The 23,048-nt window shown below is 47.2% G+C and overlaps 2 protein-coding genes across 2 annotated transcripts; one reads left to right on the top strand and one right to left on the bottom strand.

The window, feature by feature from the left end:
* Window positions 1-1,238: 1,238 nt before the first annotated feature.
* On the bottom strand, window positions 1,239-18,010 carry CCT7 (chaperonin containing TCP1 subunit 7). The gene is made up of 12 exons (XM_068563940.1): window positions 17,873-18,010; window positions 12,872-13,025; window positions 12,108-12,214; window positions 10,607-10,732; window positions 9,677-9,729; window positions 8,835-9,006; window positions 5,479-5,643; window positions 4,467-4,655; window positions 3,737-3,834; window positions 3,217-3,349; window positions 2,513-2,719; window positions 1,239-1,601 (listed from the first exon to the last, which is right to left on the bottom strand). Exons 1-12 carry the CDS (start codon window positions 17,876-17,878, stop codon window positions 1,380-1,382), a joined length of 1,632 nt encoding a protein of 543 aa, XP_068420041.1. The 5' UTR covers window positions 17,879-18,010; the 3' UTR covers window positions 1,239-1,379.
* A 961-nt stretch (window positions 18,011-18,971) lies between these two features.
* On the top strand, window positions 18,972-23,048 carry PRADC1 (protease associated domain containing 1). The gene is made up of 5 exons (XM_068564072.1): window positions 18,972-19,162; window positions 21,106-21,206; window positions 21,734-21,843; window positions 22,124-22,291; window positions 22,517-23,048. The coding sequence occupies exons 1-5, from the start codon at window positions 19,096-19,098 to the stop codon at window positions 22,635-22,637; spliced, it is 567 nt and encodes a 188-aa protein (XP_068420173.1). The 5' UTR covers window positions 18,972-19,095; the 3' UTR covers window positions 22,638-23,048.

The following is a 23,048-nucleotide window of genomic DNA, read 5'->3' as shown; positions in this document are numbered from 1 at the left end:
GCAGGCAGATAGAGAGCCTCAGGGTGTCCTTTCTGACTCTCAGCCAGGAGAAGCCATCTTTAAGGGCAACCCCAGCACAAATATAGCAGGAACAGCACACACTTGCCCATCCCCTCACTGGCTTGGTAACCTTAGGATGCTCTGGACAGCCAATCCAACTTTGGCCTGATGGAGACCAGTTCCCCATCACGGTCTGGCTCAACTTTCCCATTTTACAAAATGGGGTTGCCCCACAGATTTGATTACTCAGGTCTTGAAATATTTAAAATCACAGAAAAGAACAGGTGTTTAGGCTTAAACTGTGTGTGGCTCTAGCATCAAACAAGTAGACGAGCACTTATCCCCACAACGCTCGAGTCAGCTATTACCGTTTTACAGGTAGAACAGCTGAAAAAAATTTACTTACAGACCATCAAGTTAGGAGGGATGCCAAACTCCGAAGTCTGGACCTGCCACCACCCCCATTCTGCTTTTGAGTTCATCTGACTTGGCTGGAACTCAGATTTTTAAAAAAATCACTTCCCAGATTTAGGGAGCAGAAGCTTCCTATTAATTACAGGTAGCTGCAGGCCAACTCTCAGAACTAGCAATAAACAAGGAGGCAGTTAGACTGCTGATTTTATCTGTGCTGGCCGTTCTAAACTTCCACTGGTCAGAAGAAAGCAGAAAGGACCACTGGTGGCTGAACTGAGAAGACCACGGTGGCTCCTTCAGCCTCCTCCTCAATGGACTTACTTCTAAGAAGTCACAAGAGTTTAGAAAGGATCTGTCCTCTCTGAAAGATTCCTCCGAAAGCCCTCCACCTCAAGATCTTGAAAAAGAGGGATGAAAAGACTGAGCCAAAAGAATACGGAAGTAGAAGGGGTAGACGAGGTAATGTAATGCATTTAACTCAAACCCAGAGGAACCCTGGGAGCAGAGCCAGGCGAGGCCAGGGCTAAATAAGGTGATGTCAGAAGAAAGGAAGCAACTCCACACCTCCCAGCCACTGCTAGGACTGAGAAAGCAACCAAAGCTAAACTTCCAGACAGGGGCCACTCAGGTGGAGCTCCTCCCCTGGCAGAGTGGACCTACACTCTGCCTAACAATGACTAGAGGCTGTGAAGCACTCAGCCCAAGAAGGACGATGATTTTCTCTTTTCTACCTGTTGGGTGAGTACATATAAAGCTACAATTCTGAGCTGCAGTCAAGACATTTATGAGTAAAACTCCTGTGCCCAAATAATTTGCAAAATGAATTCTAAGTCTTTTAAGTTTTATTTAAATAACCTCCAGTGAGAACAGAGTGGGCCAAATACTACCCCTTCCTCGTAATACCATTTCACCAAGACAGAGTAAGCACAGCCTGCCAGCCACTCCTGTGAGAGCTGGGGTGCCTCTCAATGGGGGTGGCCACGACCTCGGCCCCGGCCAGCAGCTGGGGGGACATCCACTGTTGAGCGAGGGTTCTTGATGGTTTCATCTACGGACACGATAAGGCATGCAGCCTCAGAGGCTGCAGTCAGGGCATTGATCCGCACCATAGCTGGCTCCCACACGAAGGCCTCAAAGTTGTCAGCTATGTCCTCATTGTTGATGTCCACACCGTACCACATGCCCCCCTGAAAGAGCAGAAAAAGAGGGAAAGTGACGTGGAACTGCTCTCAAATTTCTTCTTGCACACCCTCTGAACGACTCGGATTGTTAGGAATCTTCAGGCTCTCTGAACCCGCTGGCATCTCCCTGAGGAAGGTGGCATCACAACAGGAGCCTGGAAGCCTCTTCCCGCCCCTCCCCCACCCCCAACCTGAGAAGTGCTGACCACAGAAGACCTCCGGGCCCTCTCCTAGGCAAGCTGCTGGCTTTTAGGGAGGCCCCATCCTCAGGTCACCTGAGGACTGCGTATGTCAAACCAGGCTTCTCAAGAGGAACACTTTCCAATCCCTTATCTCATTTCATCATCTCACTGCTTCCATTAGTCCTGATTTTACAGACAAGGAAATAGTCAAAGTGACTTACTTAAAGTTCTAACACAAGTCAGAAACTAAGTCACTCACTAAATGCTGCTGTCACCACACTGAGCATTTAACAGACAGCATTTAAGAAACATCTCTAAATGAGTATTTGCTAAACAGCAGATGAACAAATTAAATTCTCAGAGAGATCCCAACTTGGAGGTGGTAGAGCCATGGCCGGACTGCTGTCAGCAGGGCCCTGGAGTGCTTCACCACCAAGGAACCCAGTACACATGGTATGTGCTTCCAGGCAGGAGGCCACAGGGTTCCTTTGGTTCCTCTCACTGCACCGTGAGGAGTGATCAGACTCTTGGAAGAAGCACTGAACAAACCCTGGAACCACCAGTCCCAGCACTGGTCTTTCCTTCTGACCTCAGAGGAGGCAGGCAGTTGGTACTGGGTTTGGTTCCAGCACTATCACCTGGGCTGACCACACAGAGCTTGAGTAAGCACAACACACACTCAGAGTCTAGCCCCGTCCACCCAGTCCCTGGACACGGAGGAGAGGAATAACCCACCTGGGCATGCCGAGCCCGCAGCTTGTTGAGGATGTTTGTGGCATCAAAGCCAGCGTTGTCACACAGCTGGCGTGGGATAATTTCCAACGCCTTGGCATAGGCCCCAATCAATAGCTGCTGTTTTCCTGGAATGGTCCTTGAGTAATCTCGCAGGTACTTGGAGAGCTCCATCTCAATGGCACCGCCACCAGCCACCACTGAATCATTCTGCAGAGACCAGACCCACCACTAAATGCAAGGGGTCCCCCGGTCTAAGCTCCAGCCATGGCCAAATTGGGCCGTTCAGTCAATAGGCCCTCTAGCCCAGAAAGAGGGCTGGTTCCACATTCCCCCCCTCAGCCCAAGCCCCAGGAAGCCCAGACATGGACCGTGTCTAGCACATCCCAACTTCAATCTGGTGAACCTTATGGTTTCTGACCATCTTCAAGGTCACCTGTAGCTTGAGGGCACTGGCACAATCCCTGGGATGGCTGACTCCATCAGCTCCACAGCTGCTCACAAGAACAAGTCTTAGCTTTTAAGGCAGCATGACTTATTTTGAGAGACTGAGGCTGTTTCTTTATCATCTGTGAGACAAATCAGGGCCCACATGCCCCACATGGAAGGACAGGTTATACAGGGAAGGAATCACCACACAAATCCAGGGTCTCATCAGCTCAAGAGACAGAGTGAGCTGTGCAGGCTGGAAGCTCCCAGCCTAGTACCTTGATGGCCCTTCTGACAATCATGATGGCGTCGTGCAGGGACCGCTCTGTCTCCTCCATAAACTGCTCAGCGCCACCACGGAGGATGATAGTACAAGTCTTGGCCTTGGGGCAGCCTTTGAAGAAATTGTACCTACACCCAGGGTCAAATCATACTTGTGAACTCCTTTCTGCTGCCAACCCGCTGTGTTCTAACCTCACCAAGTCCTCCCAACACTCAGCAGCTGCTCTTCTGTTCCTCACTAAGGTTCTCCAAGCCCACCCTTAAAGACATGTTCTTGGGAAGGTCTAGGGCTGTACCACAGGGGCATAAAAGATTGTGGAATCAGACTTCAGACCCAACTTGATCTTCTTCCCTCCCAAATCACTCTATATATCTGAGCTCTTTATGCCCCAAGAGATATAAGACCTCAGAAGAGAAGAGCATGTGCTATACATACACCACAACCCAAAGATGGCAGAAGGCCATCAGGCAAGTCTCGTGAGCTAGGCACACAGGGAGCCCAGGCCTACTGCTCACCTCTCGCCTCCAATCTGGGTCTCTTCAAAGACCTGGCAGCGGCCCAGAACATCTGATGACAGAGCGTTCACACTGGTCTGGATGGAGCCTCCGCAAGCCTGAAGAACACAAGACAACATCATCTAGCAGTGAAGGCTCACACGAGGCCAGAAGTGAGCTTCCTGACCCTTAGTCTTAAAGCCAATTCCCATGTTAGACTGCCATGGTGCCCCGGAGCTCTCCTCACTGGATGACCCACTCTCACCCTTGACCTCCAGGCTCCCTCTGGAAGAGGAGAAAACAAAACAGAACTAAGACACACGAAGGGCAAACAAGCCTGGTTAAAAGGAGATGGTGACCCTTTGTTTCACCCAATACCTCCTCCCCTAAACTAGGGTGCTTTGGGCCCAGCGACTGAAGTCAGGATCAGTGCTTTAGACCTGAAGCATCTTTGGTGAGATGCTCAAGAAGAAAGGGAGGAAACCTGGCCGGAAGCATCCAGACTGGAGTTTAGCCAGCTAATCATAGCCCTACTGCTAGGTTTCCTTACAAATTAGCTTTCCTGACTTGTTTGGTTAGATTAACTCTTGTATACTGAGCATATACACACTGGAACTGGAGTGTTTCATGGCAAAAAGAGTTAAGAAGACAGGTCTAGATTCACATACCAACCACTCCGGTACACCAGGGGTAAGTGAAAACCCCCCTGGGGCCACAAAGACCAAGAAGCAGCCTGTGAAAGTTTGGTTACCATCATTGTCCTCTTCAGGTCCTCCTCCGGCACTCGGCCAGCACAGAACATGTCCCTGTCAGCAAAGTACTGGGTGGCCACGTCCCCAATGGGGAGTTTGGACAAGACGACTTTGGCTCCGGAGTGATGGATCCTCTCTAACTTGTCATAAAGAATGTTCCATTCAGCATCAACAATTGCCTGATAATCCTGAAGAGACCCAGAAAAGGATGAGGATGCTTTGGGATGGAGGTTAGCCTATATGGTATGTTAAAACATAACACACCCCCGCCAAATAAAATATACTGATTTATTTGGGAATTAACAGGGGTAAACAGAATAGCCTCCTCTCAGTCCAAATATACAAGGACCCTATAAGGTAACTTAGGAATCACCTAAAACTTTCAAGCACAAAGGCAGAAAGTAACCCCAGGACTGGGAGCTACTCCAGAGCTAGCACTTGCTACGGTGTGAGACATACTTTAGCCCGGCTAAGTTCTAGCTCCTCTGAGGCACTGCACCCATGGAGTTACCAATGACAAGACCCTTTCCCCCAAAGGCCATTCTGTGTTGGGGACACATTTTCCAAGAATACTTGCTTACAGATGGGTGACACTGCTACCTCCAGAGACAGCCTTGGTGATATCAATGTTGGGAGCACACCTGTCCTTGCAACACGGGACCCAGTATAGAAGGGGCAGAGTTCACATCTGCTCAAATAAGAGGAATCAAAATACTGGGCTCACTATATAGCTGAGAGGCCCCTGCAAGCCCCTTCCCTGGGGCCAGAGGATAATATTTCAGCATGTTTGCCCTATCCAAACCTCCTCAGGTCCAGGTCACTGAGAGAGAGCATAGAGTGAGAAAAGAAGTGGGCCCAGTATTTAGACATTAATATTTAGGGGGATAGGAGGAGAAAGGAGCCCATAAGGTACCTGAGAAACAAAGATAAGCCCAAGATGGCCACAAAGGCCCGAGGCTGTGGCCCAGAATGTTGCCCATCTCCATGCCACTGCCAGCTGGTAGGGCCTACCTCAACCGTGTGGACTCTGATTTCCGCATTATCCTTCTCAGCTTTCAGCTCGAGCTCAACATTTAAAAGGGCAATCATTGGATTATGGTACTTTTTGGGTTGCATTTCAAACCCAGCATAAGAGAAAGTCTTCTTGAATGCAACACCAGCTACAAGTTGGGACTCCTGTTTAAAAAAACAAACAGTTCAACAGTTCAGTACTGGCATGAAATGAAATCAAGTTAGTGGTGTGCTGGACTAATAATGCATGTCCATTTCTGTGAACCTGAAGGAGTTAACCATGTTTTTATTTCACTGTTGTAACAAAGTTTTTCCATCATCCTAAAAGCTAGGAAAAATACAGAACATATTTTGGTTGTGCCTTCCGTATAAGGAAAACCAGTTTGCTTGCAGAGACTAAGCATGGTAAAGGCCTGTTTGGGCTGTTCTCTAAAACTGACTTCCAAAGCAGGTGCCAAGGGATGCACTTTGATCCCAATTCCCCACCTCCCAGTCTTCTACACATACGTACACATACCCCTCCCTACCTGTACTGCACACGAGCACACACATACCTGTGAGCTGTAGCCTAGGTGCTTCCTCTTTCCAGATGAAAACAAAAGGTCCTAAGCGTCAGAAATTTCCTGCGGTTCCCAAGCTATCATTGTGGCTACTCCCATCTTGATCCCTCAAAATATGAACTACTACCACTTGTTCCATAACAGAGCTTGCTGTGGGGTGGATTTAACAGCAGGGCATAATAGAAAGCATGCTGCACTTGGGAGTGGCTTCAGCAGTATCAGAAGGCAGGTTCAAATCTCAGATCTCTTTCTTACTAAAAAACCTAGTCATTTCCCACTCCGTAAAGAAGGGTGTATTCAGTAAGTGAAGTAAGTCAGAAAGAGAAAGACAAATACCATATGATATCACTTACATGTGGAATCTAAAATATGACACAAACGAACTCATCTATGAAACAGAAACACTCACAGAAACAGACTTGTGGCTGCCAAGGGATGGGGGCGATGGACTGAGAATTTGGGATTAGCAGATGCAAACTATTATATATACAATGGATAAACAACAAGGTCCTACTATATAGCACAGGAAAAAATATCCAGTATCCCGTGGTAAACCATAACGGAAAAGAGTATGAAAAAGAATATATACATATATATGTATAACTGAATCACTTTGTTGTACAGCAGAAATTAACACAACACTGTAAATCAACTATACGTCAAAAAAATAAATCTTTTTAAATAGTGTATTCAGTTCAACGACCTATATGTTCTCTGCCACTGCTAATCTACAATCCTAGCCTATAATACTGTAGCCTATCGGTGAAACAAATTCCTACATCATTCAAATCCACAGCCTCCTAAAGGGGGTGATGCCTGAGCTGACTCAAGATGGATGAGCAGAAATTAGTCAAACAGAAAAAAGAAAGAGATGTTCCCAAGAGACAGAGGCAGTGTGGTGCAATCAGGGGATGAAAAGCTACCTGCAGTTGCTGGAATACAAAACAAGAGGGCAGGGACCAGTTTAGGAGAATCTTAAAGGCTCTGCTAAGGCCTGACTCTTATCCTGTACACAATGTGGAAGCCCAATATGCTTTACGCACAGAGTGTAAATTGGGGAACTTCACGCTGCAACAAAAAATAGAATGGACTTAGGGGATGCAAGACTGGAGGAAGAGTGACCACTACCAGGACAATGGTCTAGTAAAAGAGACAGACTTAAGAAACAACAAATTGGTAGGTAAAATGAAACAACAGTGATCAACAGGTTGTGGGGAATTGGAAATATTTTTAAGGATGACCGTAGGCTTCTGGGTTGAGTGACTGAATAGTGGTGGTGATACCAGCTATGTCAAGGGATACAGAAAATATTACAGGTCTGGAGGACAACATAATGAGTGCAGTAGCAGTGAGATCCAGGAATGTGAAGCTCGAGAGAGCTAAGGGCTGAAGATATAGATCAGGAAGTTTTCAGTTAATCCTGAGAATAAGTAAATAATTACTACCAACATTTACTGAATTGTGTGTGTCAAGTATTGTGTTAAGGGTTTTACATGCATTTAAGAGATGTGGGACAGTCTGAAGAACATATGTGTGGCCTGGAGCCCCTGGCTCTCTCGCCAGATAAGATTATTAGTTCTGATCCCTAGTTTAGTGAATGCCAATCTAATCTCAAGGGTTTACGGAAGTAGGAAGGCCCAGGAGAAAGTGGAATATTGCTACCAAAGCAGTGTGTAAAGACAAAGTCGGCAAGCCATGATGCAAAGAATGGGCGGAAACATGAGTGGTAGTGGGGGCTGAAGATGGGGAATAGCTCAGATGACCTCCAGATTCCTCACAGCTTTATTATATAAAAAGAACCTCATCCCACTGACATGTGCCATGACAGGAGGAAGAGGAGGGAGGTGGACAGAATGAAAATGCAATTTGGAGGGGTAGAAGTCCCTCCAAAGACTTCAAAGAACAAGGGCCAGGATATAATATTTCAAGCAGGTCTTGTCCTGTCCAAATCACCTCAGGCTGAGGTCACCAAGGAAGAGTAAAGTAAGAAGTAGAGCAGGCCAAAGACTAGAAAAGGTCCAACATGGAGACACCAACATCAAAGAAGGTTTCCAGACAGATACTTGGGTGTTAAAAAAGAACAAAGTTATAGTTATGCTGTGCAATATAGTGGCCACTAGCCAACATGTCTCTATTTAAATTTAAATAAGTGAAAAAATATGTTAAGTAGACAAAAGCAAGTTGCAGAACACTATGTATTACAACTGAGCATTTGTTTAAGAAAACAGTATTTACATTTGCACTTATAGATGCAGAGTACTTCTGGAAGGATGGGGACATGGACGGACGGGGACACACACACACACACACACACACACACACAACAGTGGCTGTATCCGGGGCAAGAGTGGTGTAGGGAACATTTGTTTTTTCCTTTAGGAATTCTATACAGTTTGAATTATGTATTATCTATTCAAAATAAATGAATAAAAGAAGGGAGAGGTTGGCCGTATCACTTGGAGAAGAATGGACTGAAATGTACTTCTCATATTTATTGAGGGTTTTAGACGATTTATCAGAGCTAGTCCTATCCCCCTCCCACATTAACAATGAGATTCTTAAAATCAGCCAGTTCAATCTTCCATTCTGCTGACAAGTAAATATAGGTCTGCAGAGGTTACAAAATGCACCTACAGGAGAAGCCTGTAGCAGCAGTATGGGGAACAGCTCCAGTCTGCCTTCCAGCCCAACATGCGTTCTCTCTGTTCCTGTACCGTGTGCTCTCCTCCTACACCAAGCTGTCTGAAGGGTCAATGCGAAAGCAAGAGCCTCCTAGGGAGGCCACGGCAGGCTCACCTCTAGGGCTCCACCCTGAACCTTCTTGATTCCAATCATCTTAAGCTGCAGCAAGTCATCGAGCATCATCACCGCATCCACCACCATCTTAGCGAAGAAGGCTTTCTGCTGGGAGATCAGCTTGGAGCTCAGAGCAGTCACGGCACATTTCTCTAGCAGCTTCCTCTGCTCCCTGGGACACAAGGGTGGGACTTGCATCAGGCCTTGAAAGCCCCTCTTACCTGACTCTACTGCAATGTGGAGATAGTTTCTGTTCTGGTCTCTAAACTCAGCCCTCAACAACTTCACCTTCTGTATCTTTAGGGCAGATTATCAGTGACAGGCGGTGACTGCAATCAAAGATGTTATGAGTGATAGCTTTTAAACTACAACCTACAGGGCTTCCCTGGTGGTGCAGTGGTTGGGAGTCTGCCTGCCAATGCAGGGGACGCGGGTTCGAGCCCTGGTCTGGGAGGATCCCGCATGCCACGGAGCAACTGGGCCCGTGAGCCACAATTGCTGAGCCTGCGCGTCTGGAGCCTGTGCTCCGCGACAAGAGAGGCCGCGATGGTGAGAGGCCCGCGCACCGCGATGAGGAGTGGTCCCCACTTGCCGCAACTGGAGAGGGCCCTCGCAGGGAAACGAGGACTCAACACAGTCATAAATAAATAAATAAAAGAACGCGAATTTCTTAAAAAAAAAAAACTACAACCTACAGCCTCTCTTGTAATGCATGGGCTGGGGCACAGCCAGAGGTCTAGCAAGAGCCAAACAGCCCCAGGCCATGCAGGGATTCCACATGCTTCTGCATTCAATTTGGTCAGGGGAAGTCAAGGTTCTGACAAAGCTCACTGCAAACTTACACTTTATCTTCCTTCTTCACAGTCACGGCGATCTCTTTGATCTTGTTAACTGCCTGCCAAGAACAGAAGCTGGGTGAGTATCTCAGGCTAAAAACAAACTGGAGAAGTGGATCCCAATAGCTCCTGCTAGCCCCTAATCTGTTTGCTCCCAAATCTCAAGCATTTCTACTCTACAGCTGAAACAACATTTCTAAGTCTTGTAGCTGCCCAGAAAAATATAAATCTCTATAGTTTAGAAAATGCCCAAAGTTAGAAATGTAGAGTAGGTATAGTTCTGAAGAATCATCAGGGTACATCAGGATTCAGCTCTGGATCTGCAGGTAACACACTAAAACAAATGAATGGAAACACACTATGACACTAAATTAGGCCAAATTTTCTGGCTTACAAACAGCACCTGTGACAACTTCTAGCACTTTATATATTAATTAGGTATGTTACATGATATACGATACACATATTTGTACGTTAAACATGGTATCTTTTCAAAGCCATCTTTTTCAAAAGATATCCGTTCATACTTACTTCTCATGTATGATTTCATTTTAATGCCACCACCCCAAAACAGAGAGAGTAAAGAGACAAAGTAAGGCACAGAGGAACTGACTTACCCCAGGTTACAGAATGAAAGTCAAAGGTCAATAAAAGCAAGGTCTCAAGATATGCCATGATGAAGTACTTGATAAAAACAAAAATAGCTCTCACCAAGAGCTTATTATCATAGTCTATCAGGAAAACTGAGGCTTAAAGAGATTAAGTAATATACCTAGTCAAAAGCTACTGAATGGTAGAACTGAGATTCCTAGGCAGTAGAATTCAGAAAATGTCCAAAGAACCTTGTTCCCAGTCCCTCCACACCCCAATAAAGATAGTATCCTAAGAGAAATACAAAGGTGCACAAAGCACCCAAGTTCACCAGCACTCCCATACCAACTGAGTGGCAGTGCGGAAAGCTCGGATGATGATCTGTGGGTGCAAACCTTCCTCCACATAGGGTTTCACCTGCTTCAGAAACTCTGCAGCCAGCAGGGTCACTGAGGTGGTGCCATCACCGACCTGGAAGAGGATGACAGTAAATTCACGTTTTCTCACGTTCAGGGATAAAGCCCCAAAACTCCACTTTTTAAGCAATCTACCCATTTAAACTGGGGACTGTTTAAATGGATATTAAGCCTTTTCTGGGAAGCACAGCTTTTTGCAACAAGTAGAAGAAAGGTGTTGGTGGATAGGTATTCATCCCATCTAATGGTCCTGGGCCACAGAATTAATTCCCCAGCCAGGCCATTCTCCAAAGAGGGCTGATTTGGACAAATTTCCCCAGACTATGAAATCATATATGTATATTAGCCAAGAACTTATTTATTACGGACAAGGTACTATGATAAGTAAGACAGTTCCAGAGATGCTTATAATACAATGCTCACATGTCACAAATAACCACAGTAGCAAGAGATATGAGATAAATATTCTTTAAGGAGCACAAAATACTACAGGAGTTTACAAAACAAACCTCTAAGGACCAGCTAAGGTCCTTTTTATTTTAAACACTATTTGGAATTAGCAGATCACTAGTCTGCTAATCTTTCTTACATGGCTATTTTCTATGATAGGATCTAAACCTTATTTTTAATGAAGGAGAAAAAGAATACGAGCTTTCTCTCTCTCTCTCTCTTTTTTAAGAATAAGAGCTTTTAAAAAAACTGGCTAACCTCTGATTTAGAAGATACTTATTTTTTACTCACTTATGTCCACTGTATAATATAAGGGACTTCAGGGAGAAAAAAAGGTTACTGTGGCGAAGGGTTTAAGCTGCCAAATTCCTGGACAGAAAGGTATTCCTTTGTTGAAAATATTAACCAATCAAATCTAGACTCTTCTCACTTTAATTTTATATAAGCCATACTGTTTTATAGGCTACTGGGTCCTAACAGACCTTTTGATATAACTTCAGGACATATCTGTAATACTCTGATATGCAAACTTGTCTCTCTCAACATTTATTATCAAGACTCCAGTGTCAGAAATGGTCTTTAAAAAGGCAGACGAGTTAATGTCACTGACTTGCACACATTAAGATGGTAAATTTTATGCTAAGTATATTTTACCATCATAAAAAAATTTTCTTTTAAAAAGAAAGGTAAACTGGAAACAGTCTCCAGCCCCATCTTATAACGCAACCAACAGATGAGAGGTTAAATTATTTACCGAGCAATTCAAATGAATGACAGCACACAGGCCTGATCTTAAGATCTCAGCCACACAGTGGAAGAGCAGGAATATTAAAAGACTATTAATTCCACCTAAATATTTTCCCAAGCAATTACTTGTGAAATTATAATTTTAGACATAAAATCAAAATTTTTAAAGAAAGGACAGCAAAGGAGCAAGCAGGCATGTGTTTCACTGAAACACATAGGCTTGATTTTCCTACCTCAGCATCTTGGGATTTGGCAATGTCCACTAAAGTCTTTGCTGCAGGATGGACAACATCAAGGAGTTTCAGAATTGTGGCCCCATCATTAGAAATTGTTGCTTTGCCTTAAAAGGAACAAACACAAAGTAAAAATGTAAAGCCCTTTTCTTAAATTCTGTCTTCTAGTTGGACTTGGAGCCCATATACACATTATTGGGATGGGACAGAGGGGCTCATGGTGGGAATGAACTGATCTTTTTACAGAGTTAGCTCTGTGCGAAAAGGGCCACCTAAAATCACACATTCCAAAGACCATGAACTCCTGATTTTCCTTGAAATGAACAAATGAGCAAATGTGCAAAGAGCACACCTCTACTGGATGTAGAAAACATTTTTAAAAATAAGAATAAATAATCATTTAGATATTCTTAACAGTTGATACCCTAGTATTTCACTTGTAAATTAATACACTAAAACATAAGGGGGAATTTGTCTTGGCAACATGATACAATGGAAGTGACCACAGGCAACTCCAGAAGGTTCTATAGTGTTTCTAGGCTAAATCTCTCTACAAAGCAACAGGCTCCTGAGCCGGGATTCTCCCACATATTCCCAGGGGGCTCAGCATTCAGGACAATGTCTGAAAAGAAACTGCTTCACAGTGAGCAATCCTTCAGAGATCTTCAGAGCACTGAGATTTCTAATGCCAACCTCTGCTAGCCCCAAACACTCTGGGGGAGCCTCCTCTTCTGCAACTGGCCTGAGGAACTCTGCAGACTTACCTCGGCCATCCACAATGAGCTTGTCCATACCACGGGGGCCCAGGGTAGTTCTTACAGCCTCAGCAATCACCTGGCAGGCACTGATGTTACTTACAAGCTGGGGGATGCCTTGGGAGCTATCAGTCCCCTCTTTCAACAGGATAACTGGTGTGGGCTAGAGAAGAAAGAGCAATTGAATGTTTTTTTTTTGTTTTTGAAAAATAATCATTCATTACATAAGACTTGAGGGAGAGGAAAAATGCTCTCATCTCCCCAGTAACAGAAATACCTGGAGGCCCTTTTAAACCACATTCCTCCAATGTCCATCCACTATATCCATTCCTTAAACTGCCTCTACCTCCAGAGATGGCATACTTGCAGGTGTGCCAGAAAATGGTTTGAGAAGCACTGATTTAGTCAAAAAGAACAAATCAAAGAATGTGTTCTCCAGTGCCCAAATGCATAAGCATAGCCCTTTCAACTGCTGACCTTATTCCCTGTTTTAAGGAATTAGGCCACGCTCAGTGTTCACCCTCCAGCAAACATCCATTTATCTGCATTAGAGCTTAATCGTAGAGAAGTATATGGGGCACTGATGCAAAACATAAGGTGCTAACAGCTTCAGATGTTGTCCTGGAGATGCCCAGGCAGACAGCTTTACCAATGATGTTTAGCTGGAGTGTAGAGAAATGGCTAGGCAGAGAAACAAATGGCACCTTTGTCCGCCTCACAAAATGACAACAAATCTAATTTGCACAGCAATGTTTCCCTCTCTCATGCTGGTTCCATAAAGCCTCCTTGTACCTAATCTCCAACCAGATACCCTAAACAAGTTTTTCTCTATTTTGCATTGGTCTCCAGAACAGTCACTGTTCTCGCAGAGGCTTAATCTGTGGAACTGCTTTAGAAACTCTGGGAAGACAGGGATATCTGCTTATTTTAAAGCGCCTGCTTAGGTACCTTTGCTCCAGTGACCATTAGCAGACAGTAATTCCTTACCTTAGCACACAAGACTGCTTTCTCTCTGCATCCAAGGCTGTGCCTTCAGAGATGAGCTCATGAACCAGGCCCAGTCTTCCCTGCATTTGTGACTTATTTTATGTGTGTAAAACAAATTAAGGATAAATACCGTTGCAACATTTTTGCTATGTTAGTTATGCGTGTGCTATTACGCTATGCTTTGAAATTTATTTTTTCCTGTGGATTGCAATATAAAGTTTGAAAATCACTGCCCATGTCCACTCCTAGGGGGTACTTCAGGTGTCCGAGCAGGGAAGGCATAGGAAAGCACAGGGCTTTCTCAGCCCAACAAAAAGGAACCAGGAATTCACACCCTACAAAGTCGAGCAACCCATGAGGCTGACTCCACATTAACTGAGCAGTTTCTTTAAAAATTCGACTCCTTTGGCCAGTGTAGCTGGAGGGTAGTGAGTAAGTGGAAGACTGGAATGAGGCTGAAGAAGCAGGCAGGAACCAGGTCACTACTCACTTATAGACTATCGTTAAGTTTAGATTTTAGTCCTACAAAGAAGGGAAGCCCTGGAAAGGCTTTTAGCAGAGGAATGGCATAGTCTAATTTACATTGGGAAAAACCCAAAAAACAACTATAGAAAATGGGTAAGAAGAGGCAAGATATAATGTGCAAATGCATAAAAACAGGCTGGAAAAATGTACAACAAACTCTAATGAGTAAGAGTGGTAAGTAAAGAAAGTTTTGACACTTGGATATTTTGTTTTGTTTCAACTTTTTCTAACAAACATATCACACATTACTTTTTTTTTAAAGAATACTGGAAGGAAAATTCCTTCCTTTTCATGGTAGTATCCCAGGTTTAGTGGCAAGAAATGGCTTCTCCATACTCTCAGCCTTCCTTCAGGTTCCTCACAAGGAAAGCTGTGTCCCCCAAAAGGCCCCACCTTCTCCCAGTCCTGCTAAATCATTCCTCAGGGCAACCTCAAGTCACCTCTGGTCCAACCCTGCCCCGGATGAAGCCTTAGGTTTTAAATCAAAAACCAACTTGAGTCTTAATCCCTTCCTATTTCCTTCGACAGATTCTTTCACCTCTCCAAGGCTAACTTATCCAATGTTTTTATAAACTTTTTCTCCCTCTACCTCCAAATTGTACCCCCACCAACAAGAGCCACACTGCCCTGTTCTACCAAAACCACTTTCTTTCCACTAGGCCAGCAACTCCTCAGAGCCTCCATTCTTCCAAGTTTTCTCAACAGCCGTTAACATGAGCATTGGGAACAGGGGATCCCAACACTCTCTCTGCTCCTTCTTGAGCATAACGTTTATATTGCCATCCATCTTAAAGTACAAGCTTCCCAATGGTAAGGAGTACACTAATCTCAATGTGCAGAATGCCTAGATTTGGTCACATACAAAGCAATATACAGAAGCTTTTGGTGCTGAAAATTGAACTGTTACATATCAATTGACCCTTGAAGAGCATGGGTTTGAACTGTGTGGCTCCATTTATACCTGGATGTTTTTTCAATAGTAAATACTACAGTGTTACACTATCTGAGGTTGGTTGAATCCTCGGATACAGAGGAACCCCGGATATGGAGGGCTGACTAAATCATATGCAAATTTCCAACTGAGCGGCGTCAGGTCCCCTAACCCCCGAGCTCTTCAAGGGTCAACTACACTTGAAAATGCTTTATACAAGCCGTGAAATAAGGTAGCAGTCAGTTATTTTTGGAAAAGCATCGGCAGCATGGTGATACTAAATTCACTGAAAATTCTTAAGTACAAAGCAAAGAGGGCTTGGAAGCAGCTCACCACGTTGTCCCCAAGTTCCCTACGCTTTAAAGGCCCTACAGAAATGGCAGGCTGGGTACAGAGATCATTTAAGGAGGGAAAGGTGGCAGGGCTGGATTGAGCCAAGCCAGGTCAATCAGGATGGGTCCTCTTCTATCCGTTTCAGGGGGGCAAGCACTACTATGGAAAGCCCAGCTTCTGTCCCTAAGTTACCTTCCAACCGCATTTTTACTCAAGTAAAGAAACAACAGCAGAATCCAGTAATCTGCCAAGGGTATCATGGAAGGCTTGGTAATTTCAGCTTAATAGTCTTCTTCTTCATCCTCCTTAAAAACTTTTATTAAGCATTATTAAGCTTGATGCTCTATAAAACAACAGGTGTTCATATGCTAAGGCATGTAGTTCTCAATACCACAAAGGCAAGCATACATTCTGTACGGCTGTACCAAAGACTGAGCTTTCTGGGGAACCCTTTTACCTCTCTTTCAATCACAGAAGGCTTCCAGAATATCAGGTACCAATTCAATAACAGCAAGGAGAATTCTTGGTGACTGAAGTTTCACACACCAAAAGGAGAGCTATAAATGGTCAATACAGCAAAGAAACAGAACAGACGTCAGTTCAGGAAAAACCCAAGGTGGTGGTCTGGAGCCTCTTGGCGAAGGGTTTTATCACCAGTCAGAAGAATCTTGGTTCTGATCCCCAGTTCTTTAAAGGCCAACCAAAACTCTTATGGTAGCCTTGGCAGGAAAGTGGATTACAAGGACGAAAGGGCAAGCAACCACCTAGCAGACTAGCTAACACGCTGAGTGTTACTACCTGATGGGCACTTCATACGTATTCATTCATTTAATCCTCTTTAACAGACTGAGGGCCAGAAATGTAACACCATGCTCAAAGTCACACACCTAGTAAGTGGCAGAGCTAGTTACGAACCTAGGCATTCAGTGTAGCTCCAGAGCCCTTACTCTCCACTGCTCTACTATGCTGCCTCTGCACACAAGATGAAGATGACTTCAGGAATAGTAACGTTGAAGATGGACTGAAAAAGGCGGTACTGGAGGCATGAAAGGGAGAGGGAATACAGATTAGTGCCAGGTTCCTTCTATCTTGGGTACAGGCGGGATTCACAGGGCATGTGGCCATAATGAACACCTCATAAGTGTCAGTTTGACATCTACTAGGTCAGCGATAAGCTGAGGAAGCAGGAAAAGAACAGAGAACTGAGTTGGACTGGTAGGCTAGAATGAACGAGTGAACTGCCAAGTGCACAGGGAGCAGTATCTTAGGGCTTTGCTTCAAACACTTAAAAGCTGACCCTGTTCAACAGCAACTCAGGAGACACCACCGAGGTGCTTTGGGACCCACGTAAGGTTTCTGCAGCTCTGAGATGGAAAAAGGGACGCCGTGAAGCGCGGAGGGGAGGAGGGCTACAGAGACACTCCAGGATTCACCAACCTCCCTAACTTAAGAAAACGAGAACCAGAGTTAGGTGGCCAACTAGAAAAGCCGCCTAATGTCACATCTGGAGGCGCAGACAGGGTCGGAGTCAGAGGCCGGGTCTTCCCACCTCTGATGCAGTGTCCCCATCTGCCCTACCTATTCTCCTGGCTGAAGAGTTGGACCTCCGACAACCAGCGGAGCCTGGTACGTTCAGGTACATTATTTAAACGTAATAAATATGTGTTTACTTTATGAACGAGTGAGTTAATTAAAGTACGAGCGGAGAGGTCTGTTTCCATTTACGCAGCAAGTGAGCGACCATAGTTGAGACCTTGGGCTCGGCCCAACATAAGGTCCCCATGCTGCCTCTGCAGGTTCTAGGAAGCACCCGCTTCACATCCGCATTTTCCAGGGCAGCCAGAGCTTCCAAGTCTGGCCCTCGACCGCGTATGCACGCTCAACCCGCAGTCATTTAACCCATGTCATGATTATGGGGGCTCAGAAAACCGGGTGGCCGACGCGGGTTCGCGGCCCCGAAGCACCCTGGGATTCGTAATCCCCAGCCGGCCAGACCAGAGCCTCCTCTTGAACCCCACACAACCCTCGCCGAGGGCCCCTGCTCCGTGCCCGGGCCCACCAGGCGGCGGCGGGCCGGGATCACCCACAGACAGGGCTCGGGGGAAGGACCGAGGCAGTAGGCTGGCGGCGGGTGGGGGGGGTGGGGGGGTCCTACTGTACCGGCCCCGGCCAGGCGGCGCCAGCTACCGACCAGATGGCAGCGGATGGAGCCAGATGCGCAAGACACCACTCACCATCATCTTGGAAGCCTATTCAGCGGCCCGCTACTCCTCTTCTCTGCGCCCGGGCCGCCCAGCAACCCCACAATGCTCCGCGCCAGAGAAACCCCCAGAAGCTTCGCCAAGTCTTTGGACCGGGAGAGGAAGGGGATGGGCCGCTTCCGCCACTCTATGGTTCGCTACCACAGAGTCGGCGTGGCTAGAAGGGCCAGAGGCTGGGCCTCCGCTGGCGCTCTTACGATAAGCAGTGGTTAAGGAATAGTCGCCGGTTTTCGATGGTGCCATTCTTTTTGAGCATGTAGGATCCTTGCTTGGCCCGCGTCACCCACTAACTCTAATTCCATTTCCCTTCTCCCCTCAAACGCCAGCCCAAGGAATGCAATAAACGCAAGTATTTACTGAACGCTGACTGCGAAACAGGCTTTTGCTAAGTAAGCATTTGACGTGAGCTCATTTAACCCTCACAACGCTATCGCGATGGTACTGAAATCATGACCAATTTACAGATGAGAGAACTGAGGCTGTGAGGTTAGGTGTCCAAAATCACAGTTGTACAGTAAATGGTAGGTAAACAGGCGCGGGCACCTGGCCCCAGTGCTCGTTTTCTGGCTGGGCACTGGGCAGAGCTTCCTCGAAGGTCGTGTACATCAGTCTATGTCCCCAGAGCCTACTGACTATGAGAGCGCAAGCGCGGGTGGAACTAGGCGGGGGTCGCCGGAGACCACCTGGGCGCTAGACGAATGCCTTCCCAAAGAGGGGATGGGAAGGAGGAAAGCACAACTAGGGGAAGGTAAATCGTCGTCTTGCGAAGCGGCCACAGGAAGGATCCGGCCGAGACCGCACGAGCTGATTGGCCAAGACTTTCGGCGGCGGAGGCGAGTCCTGCGGGTCTCCCACCTGCAGTTCTCCCGCCCCGCCAGCCAGCGAGGTCCTACGGAGTCGCATCCAATCTGAGAAATGCTGGGGCGGGGACGGCAGTTGCAGTTAAGAGTTTAAACAAATCATTCCTCGGCCCCATTTCGCTCCACCAATAGGAAGTGGGCGGGCACAGGGGCGAAAAATGTGGCTACACGAGCAGGCGTCAGAACCAATCAGCCCTGGGCCTCGTTCCGGTGCGCCAACCGGCGGCGTGAGCGGGTCTGGGGGCGGTAGTCCAGAGCAGCTGTCAGGCCGAAGTCCGGCGAGCTACGCGCTGCAGGGCGGCTGGAGGAAGCGCGGCGCCGGGCCGGGCCCTGGAGATGGTCGCCGGCGCCGCGGGCTGGTGTTGTCTCGTGCTCTGGCTCCCCGCGTGCGTCGCGGCCCACGGTGAGCGGCAACGGGCGGGGCTGCGCTTCAGGGCGGGGCTGGCGGTCTCGGGCCGGGGGCCACGGGTCACCTTGGGGACCCCGGGAATTCGGAGCAGGGCAGGTTCAGAGACGGGCGCCTGGAGTGGGTGGGTAGTGGTTCCCCAGGGACATGAACTGGGTGCGGCCTGAGGCTGGGCTGTGAGTCCTCAGCCCCCCACGTCGAAGTAAGACTCCCGCTACCCCCACTAGCGCTGACTTAGGTGGCGAAGGGGGCGAGCAACAAGGAGCAACTAGCGATACTACAAGCTGGAGATAACGTGAGCACTCACATACATAAACGGGGCCACACGTTGCTACACGTGGGTTCACAGGCACTAGCACATACGTACACACCCAACTTGTTTGCACCTACACGAGAACATAAACATACACCCATATACGTACGTGAGCACATGTGTATACCTACACTTGATTTATACAGATCAGCAGATGCAAAGGCCAGGCAAAGATGTGTGTGGGGAGGATGGGGAAGTTTAGTGCTAATCCAGGAAAGCTTCCTTGGGAGTGTATCTGTACCCGATGGGAAGTCTCCACTCCCGGGATAAAAGGCCATATATGTAGCCCAGTGCCAAGCCAGTGGAGCTCTACCTGGCGGCTGATTTTGGACAGTAGAAAAGGACAGCTAAAGCCACAATCCATCCCAACGCTCTGGCACACAGTAGCGACTTGATAGTTTGTTGATTGACTAACAGACCTGTGGCAGCAACTTCCACCCTTTCACATTCCTCAGTCTCTCTGGGCTAAGGAAACCAGGGACTTAAGTTCAGGTAAAACATTACACTTTGGTGCTGAAGAGATCCACACCCCAGAAATATCTGGTTATTCTGGCAATTCCCTTCCTCAAAGCAGTGGAGCTGGAAATAGTTGTTCATTCATTCAACAACCTTTTTGAGCACCAACTGTATCCTAGCCACTATGTTAGATAGTGTGGATACAGTAATGAATGAAGGTACAAACTTAGGTCCTTGTCCTAGTGCAGGAGATAGACAATAAACAAAAAATTATAAATACTGTATAATTACAAATGATGTTAGACGTGTCATTGGAGAAAAAGTACATTTTGAATGGGCATAAGGGGAGAGCAGTCACAGGGCAGGTTTCTCTGAGAAAGTGACATTTAAGCTATGACCTGGTGGATGAATAGAAGTGAGCCATATAAAGGGGTAGAGGTGGGGATAGGGTGAGGGAACTTGCAAGAAGCCTTGGAGATGTGAAGAAACTGAAAGGAGGGCAGTGTAGCTTGAACATAGGAAGAGATGAGGTTGAAGGGCCAGATCAAGCAGGGCCTTGCAGACCAGAGTTAAGTTTAGATTTTAAGTGCAAAGGGAAGTCATTGAAGGGTACTGAAGTGGTGACATGATATTTGCTTTAAGATGTTTTAAGAAAATCCCTGGCAGCTATTGGGTGAATGGACCGTAGGGAGCAAAAATGGAGGCTAAGATAGACCAGTTAAAAAGCTGCAACAGCCAGGACAAGAAATGATAGTGGCTGGACTAGGGGGATGGCAGTGGAACCAGAGTCAACTTTTAAGTTTTGGTGACAGCTGGTTTGTACGCAGGCTACCACATCTCCATCTTGAAATTCCCAAGTCTGCTTCAGAGCAAAGATCAATGAATTAACCCTCAGAGAGGTTAACACTGGAGTTCTGTCTTCCTGGCTCACCTGTGTAAGCAGCAGCAGCAATAGCTGTAAATCTCTGGGGTTACTAACTCTGTCTGCATCAACTCTATCCTCTCCAGGGCAGAGACCATCTATCCTACCCACCTGGAAGACCCAACTGGCTGAAGCTGGGTCTCTGGGCCCAGACCTTAACCAGCCCCGTTGAAGGCATGGGGTCCATGATCTGAACCTGAACCAGCTTTTTTCCCTGGAGCCTTCTCACCTGTACATTTTACCTTTCAGGCTTACGCATCCATGATTATTTGTACTTTCAAGTGCTGAGTCCTGGGGACATTCGATACATCTTCACAGCCACACCTGCCAAGGACTTTGGTGGTATCTTTGTAAGTTCAGGGAGGCCCCCTCATCTCTGATCCTGTCTCCACATTCCCCACACTAAGTTGAGGTGACCCTCATCGCTTCAACCCATACCTGAGTGCTGGGACAGAGAAGGGGGCAGAATCCAGCTCTGTCTTCCAGGGGCTACAGAGCCAGGAAGGGCTTCCAGCTATTCCTCTGGGTATAATACAGACCTGGGCACCACAGAGGGAAAAGCTGTTTTCTTAGGGACACGAAGTAGTGAAAAATCAAGGGCTCTGCTAGCTCCACCTCTGAACAACATGACTCAAGGCAAGTTACTTCCCCTCTCTGGGTCCATACCAACTTCCCTACCTATGTCTGGGAAAGGCAGGGTGGGATAGGACTAGACAGACCTTTGTGAGAATTAAGTAAAAATGCTCAAGTGTCCAGTACACAGAAATCGTTCCTCATTTCCCTCACACTTTGTGAGAAGCTGATAACATGGGATGGTCAGCCCAGTCCTAAAGCAGGTGTGTCTCCCCACACTCTCACCTGTCTAAATGTCTTTCAGCATACAAGGTATGAGCAGATTCACCTTGTCCCTGCTGAACCTTCAGAGGCCTGCGGGGAACTCAGCAACGGTTTCTTCATCCAGGACCAGATCGCTCTGGTGGAGAGGGGGTAAGGAGCGGACAGGCATGGGCACAAGGGGAAGGCAGGCATAGGGTAGATTCTGAGATCAATGTTGGTGGTGATGCTTTGAAATAGCTGCTTTTAAATAATTCATCTTTTTAAGGGTCTTTAAGAAACATCTTAAGATTATCCAAGCCTTTGGCCATTTACTTGTGAGCCTTTATAGAAAAGCCTCCAGGGCCCTCCTTTCATCTTCCCAGGGTGGTGGTCTGGGGAACAGAGAGCTAGGACCCCGCCTTTCCTTTGGTCTCATCACCACCTCTTCCAGGGGCTGCTCCTTCCTCTCCAAGACCCGGGTGGTGCAGGAGCATGGTGGGCGGGCAGTGATCATCTCTGACAACGCAGTTGACAATGACAGCTTCTACGTGGAGATGATCCAAGACAGTACCCAGCGCACAGCTGACATCCCTGCCCTCTTCCTGCTTGGCCGAGATGGGTGAGGGCTCTTTGTCTCTGGCTGTATCAGCACCAAGCTGGGTGCCATGACTCGGGGAGGTCAAGGGCAATCACCAGTCCCTACCCACAAGCCTCATCTTGGGATGCCCTGGTTGGAGGGCCAAAAAAGTCCTCAGGCTCTGGAACTCCCAGAGTAATGGGGACAGTGGGGCAGGATGGGGTGCCAGGAAAGTGACCATCACCACCTCTCTTCATGCTCTCCCAGCTACATGATCCGCCGCTCCCTGGAACAGCATGGGCTGCCATGGGCCATCATTTCCATCCCAGTCAATGTCACCAGCATCCCCACCTTTGAGCTGCTGCAACCGCCCTGGACCTTCTGGTAGAAGAGTTGGTCCTACATTCCAGCCATAAGCAACTCTGGGCTGGGAAGGGGAAAATCCAGGAATTCTGCTGTTTGGGACTTGGGGATAGCATTTGGGGACTGGGGGAGCCAAGTAGAGGAAAAGGGCTTGGGCCTTGGCTAAGTTGAAGGAAGCCACACCGCTGGCCTTCCCTCCCCTGGGCTCCTAAGTTGTCTCATGCTATGGGAAGAGGCAAGAGCCAGGCCCCAGGTCTTATGGGCTAGGGTCTGGAACTAAAGGGGCCAACAGCAGGCGGTGCCATCTGAGACCTGTCACATCCCACCTGGCTTCAGCCTCCCCACCCAGGGTCTTTCACAGCAGTTGCTGGAATGGTATAAGGAGCTGGTGTTTGAGGACTACATAATAAACCCTCACTGACTTTTTAGCAATAAA

Source organism: Eschrichtius robustus, chromosome 15 (genome assembly GCF_028021215.1).
Source record: "Eschrichtius robustus isolate mEscRob2 chromosome 15, mEscRob2.pri, whole genome shotgun sequence".
NCBI classification, from domain to species: Eukaryota; Metazoa; Chordata; class Mammalia; order Artiodactyla; family Eschrichtiidae; genus Eschrichtius; species Eschrichtius robustus.
Note: the sequence above shows the minus strand (reverse complement) of the source record. Positions and strands in the feature narration are given on the sequence as shown.

Coding starts and splice junctions, on each gene's coding strand:
- CCT7 (XM_068563940.1), bottom strand. Junction 2,720..3,216: donor TTGTCAGAAGGGCCATCAAG/GTACTAGGCTGG, acceptor TGGTCTCTGCAG/AATGATTCAGTGGTGGCTGG. Junction 1,602..2,512: donor TGCGGGCTCGGCATGCCCAG/GTGGGTTATTCC, acceptor CTGCTCTTTCAG/GGGGGCATGTGGTACGGTGT.
- PRADC1 (XM_068564072.1), top strand. CDS start 19,096: ATGGTCGCCGGCGCCGCGGGCTGGTGTTGTCTCGTGCTCTGGCTCCCC. Junction 21,207..21,733: donor AGGACTTTGGTGGTATCTTT/GTAAGTTCAGGG, acceptor AATGTCTTTCAG/CATACAAGGTATGAGCAGAT. Junction 21,844..22,123: donor ATCGCTCTGGTGGAGAGGGG/GTAAGGAGCGGA, acceptor CACCTCTTCCAG/GGGCTGCTCCTTCCTCTCCA.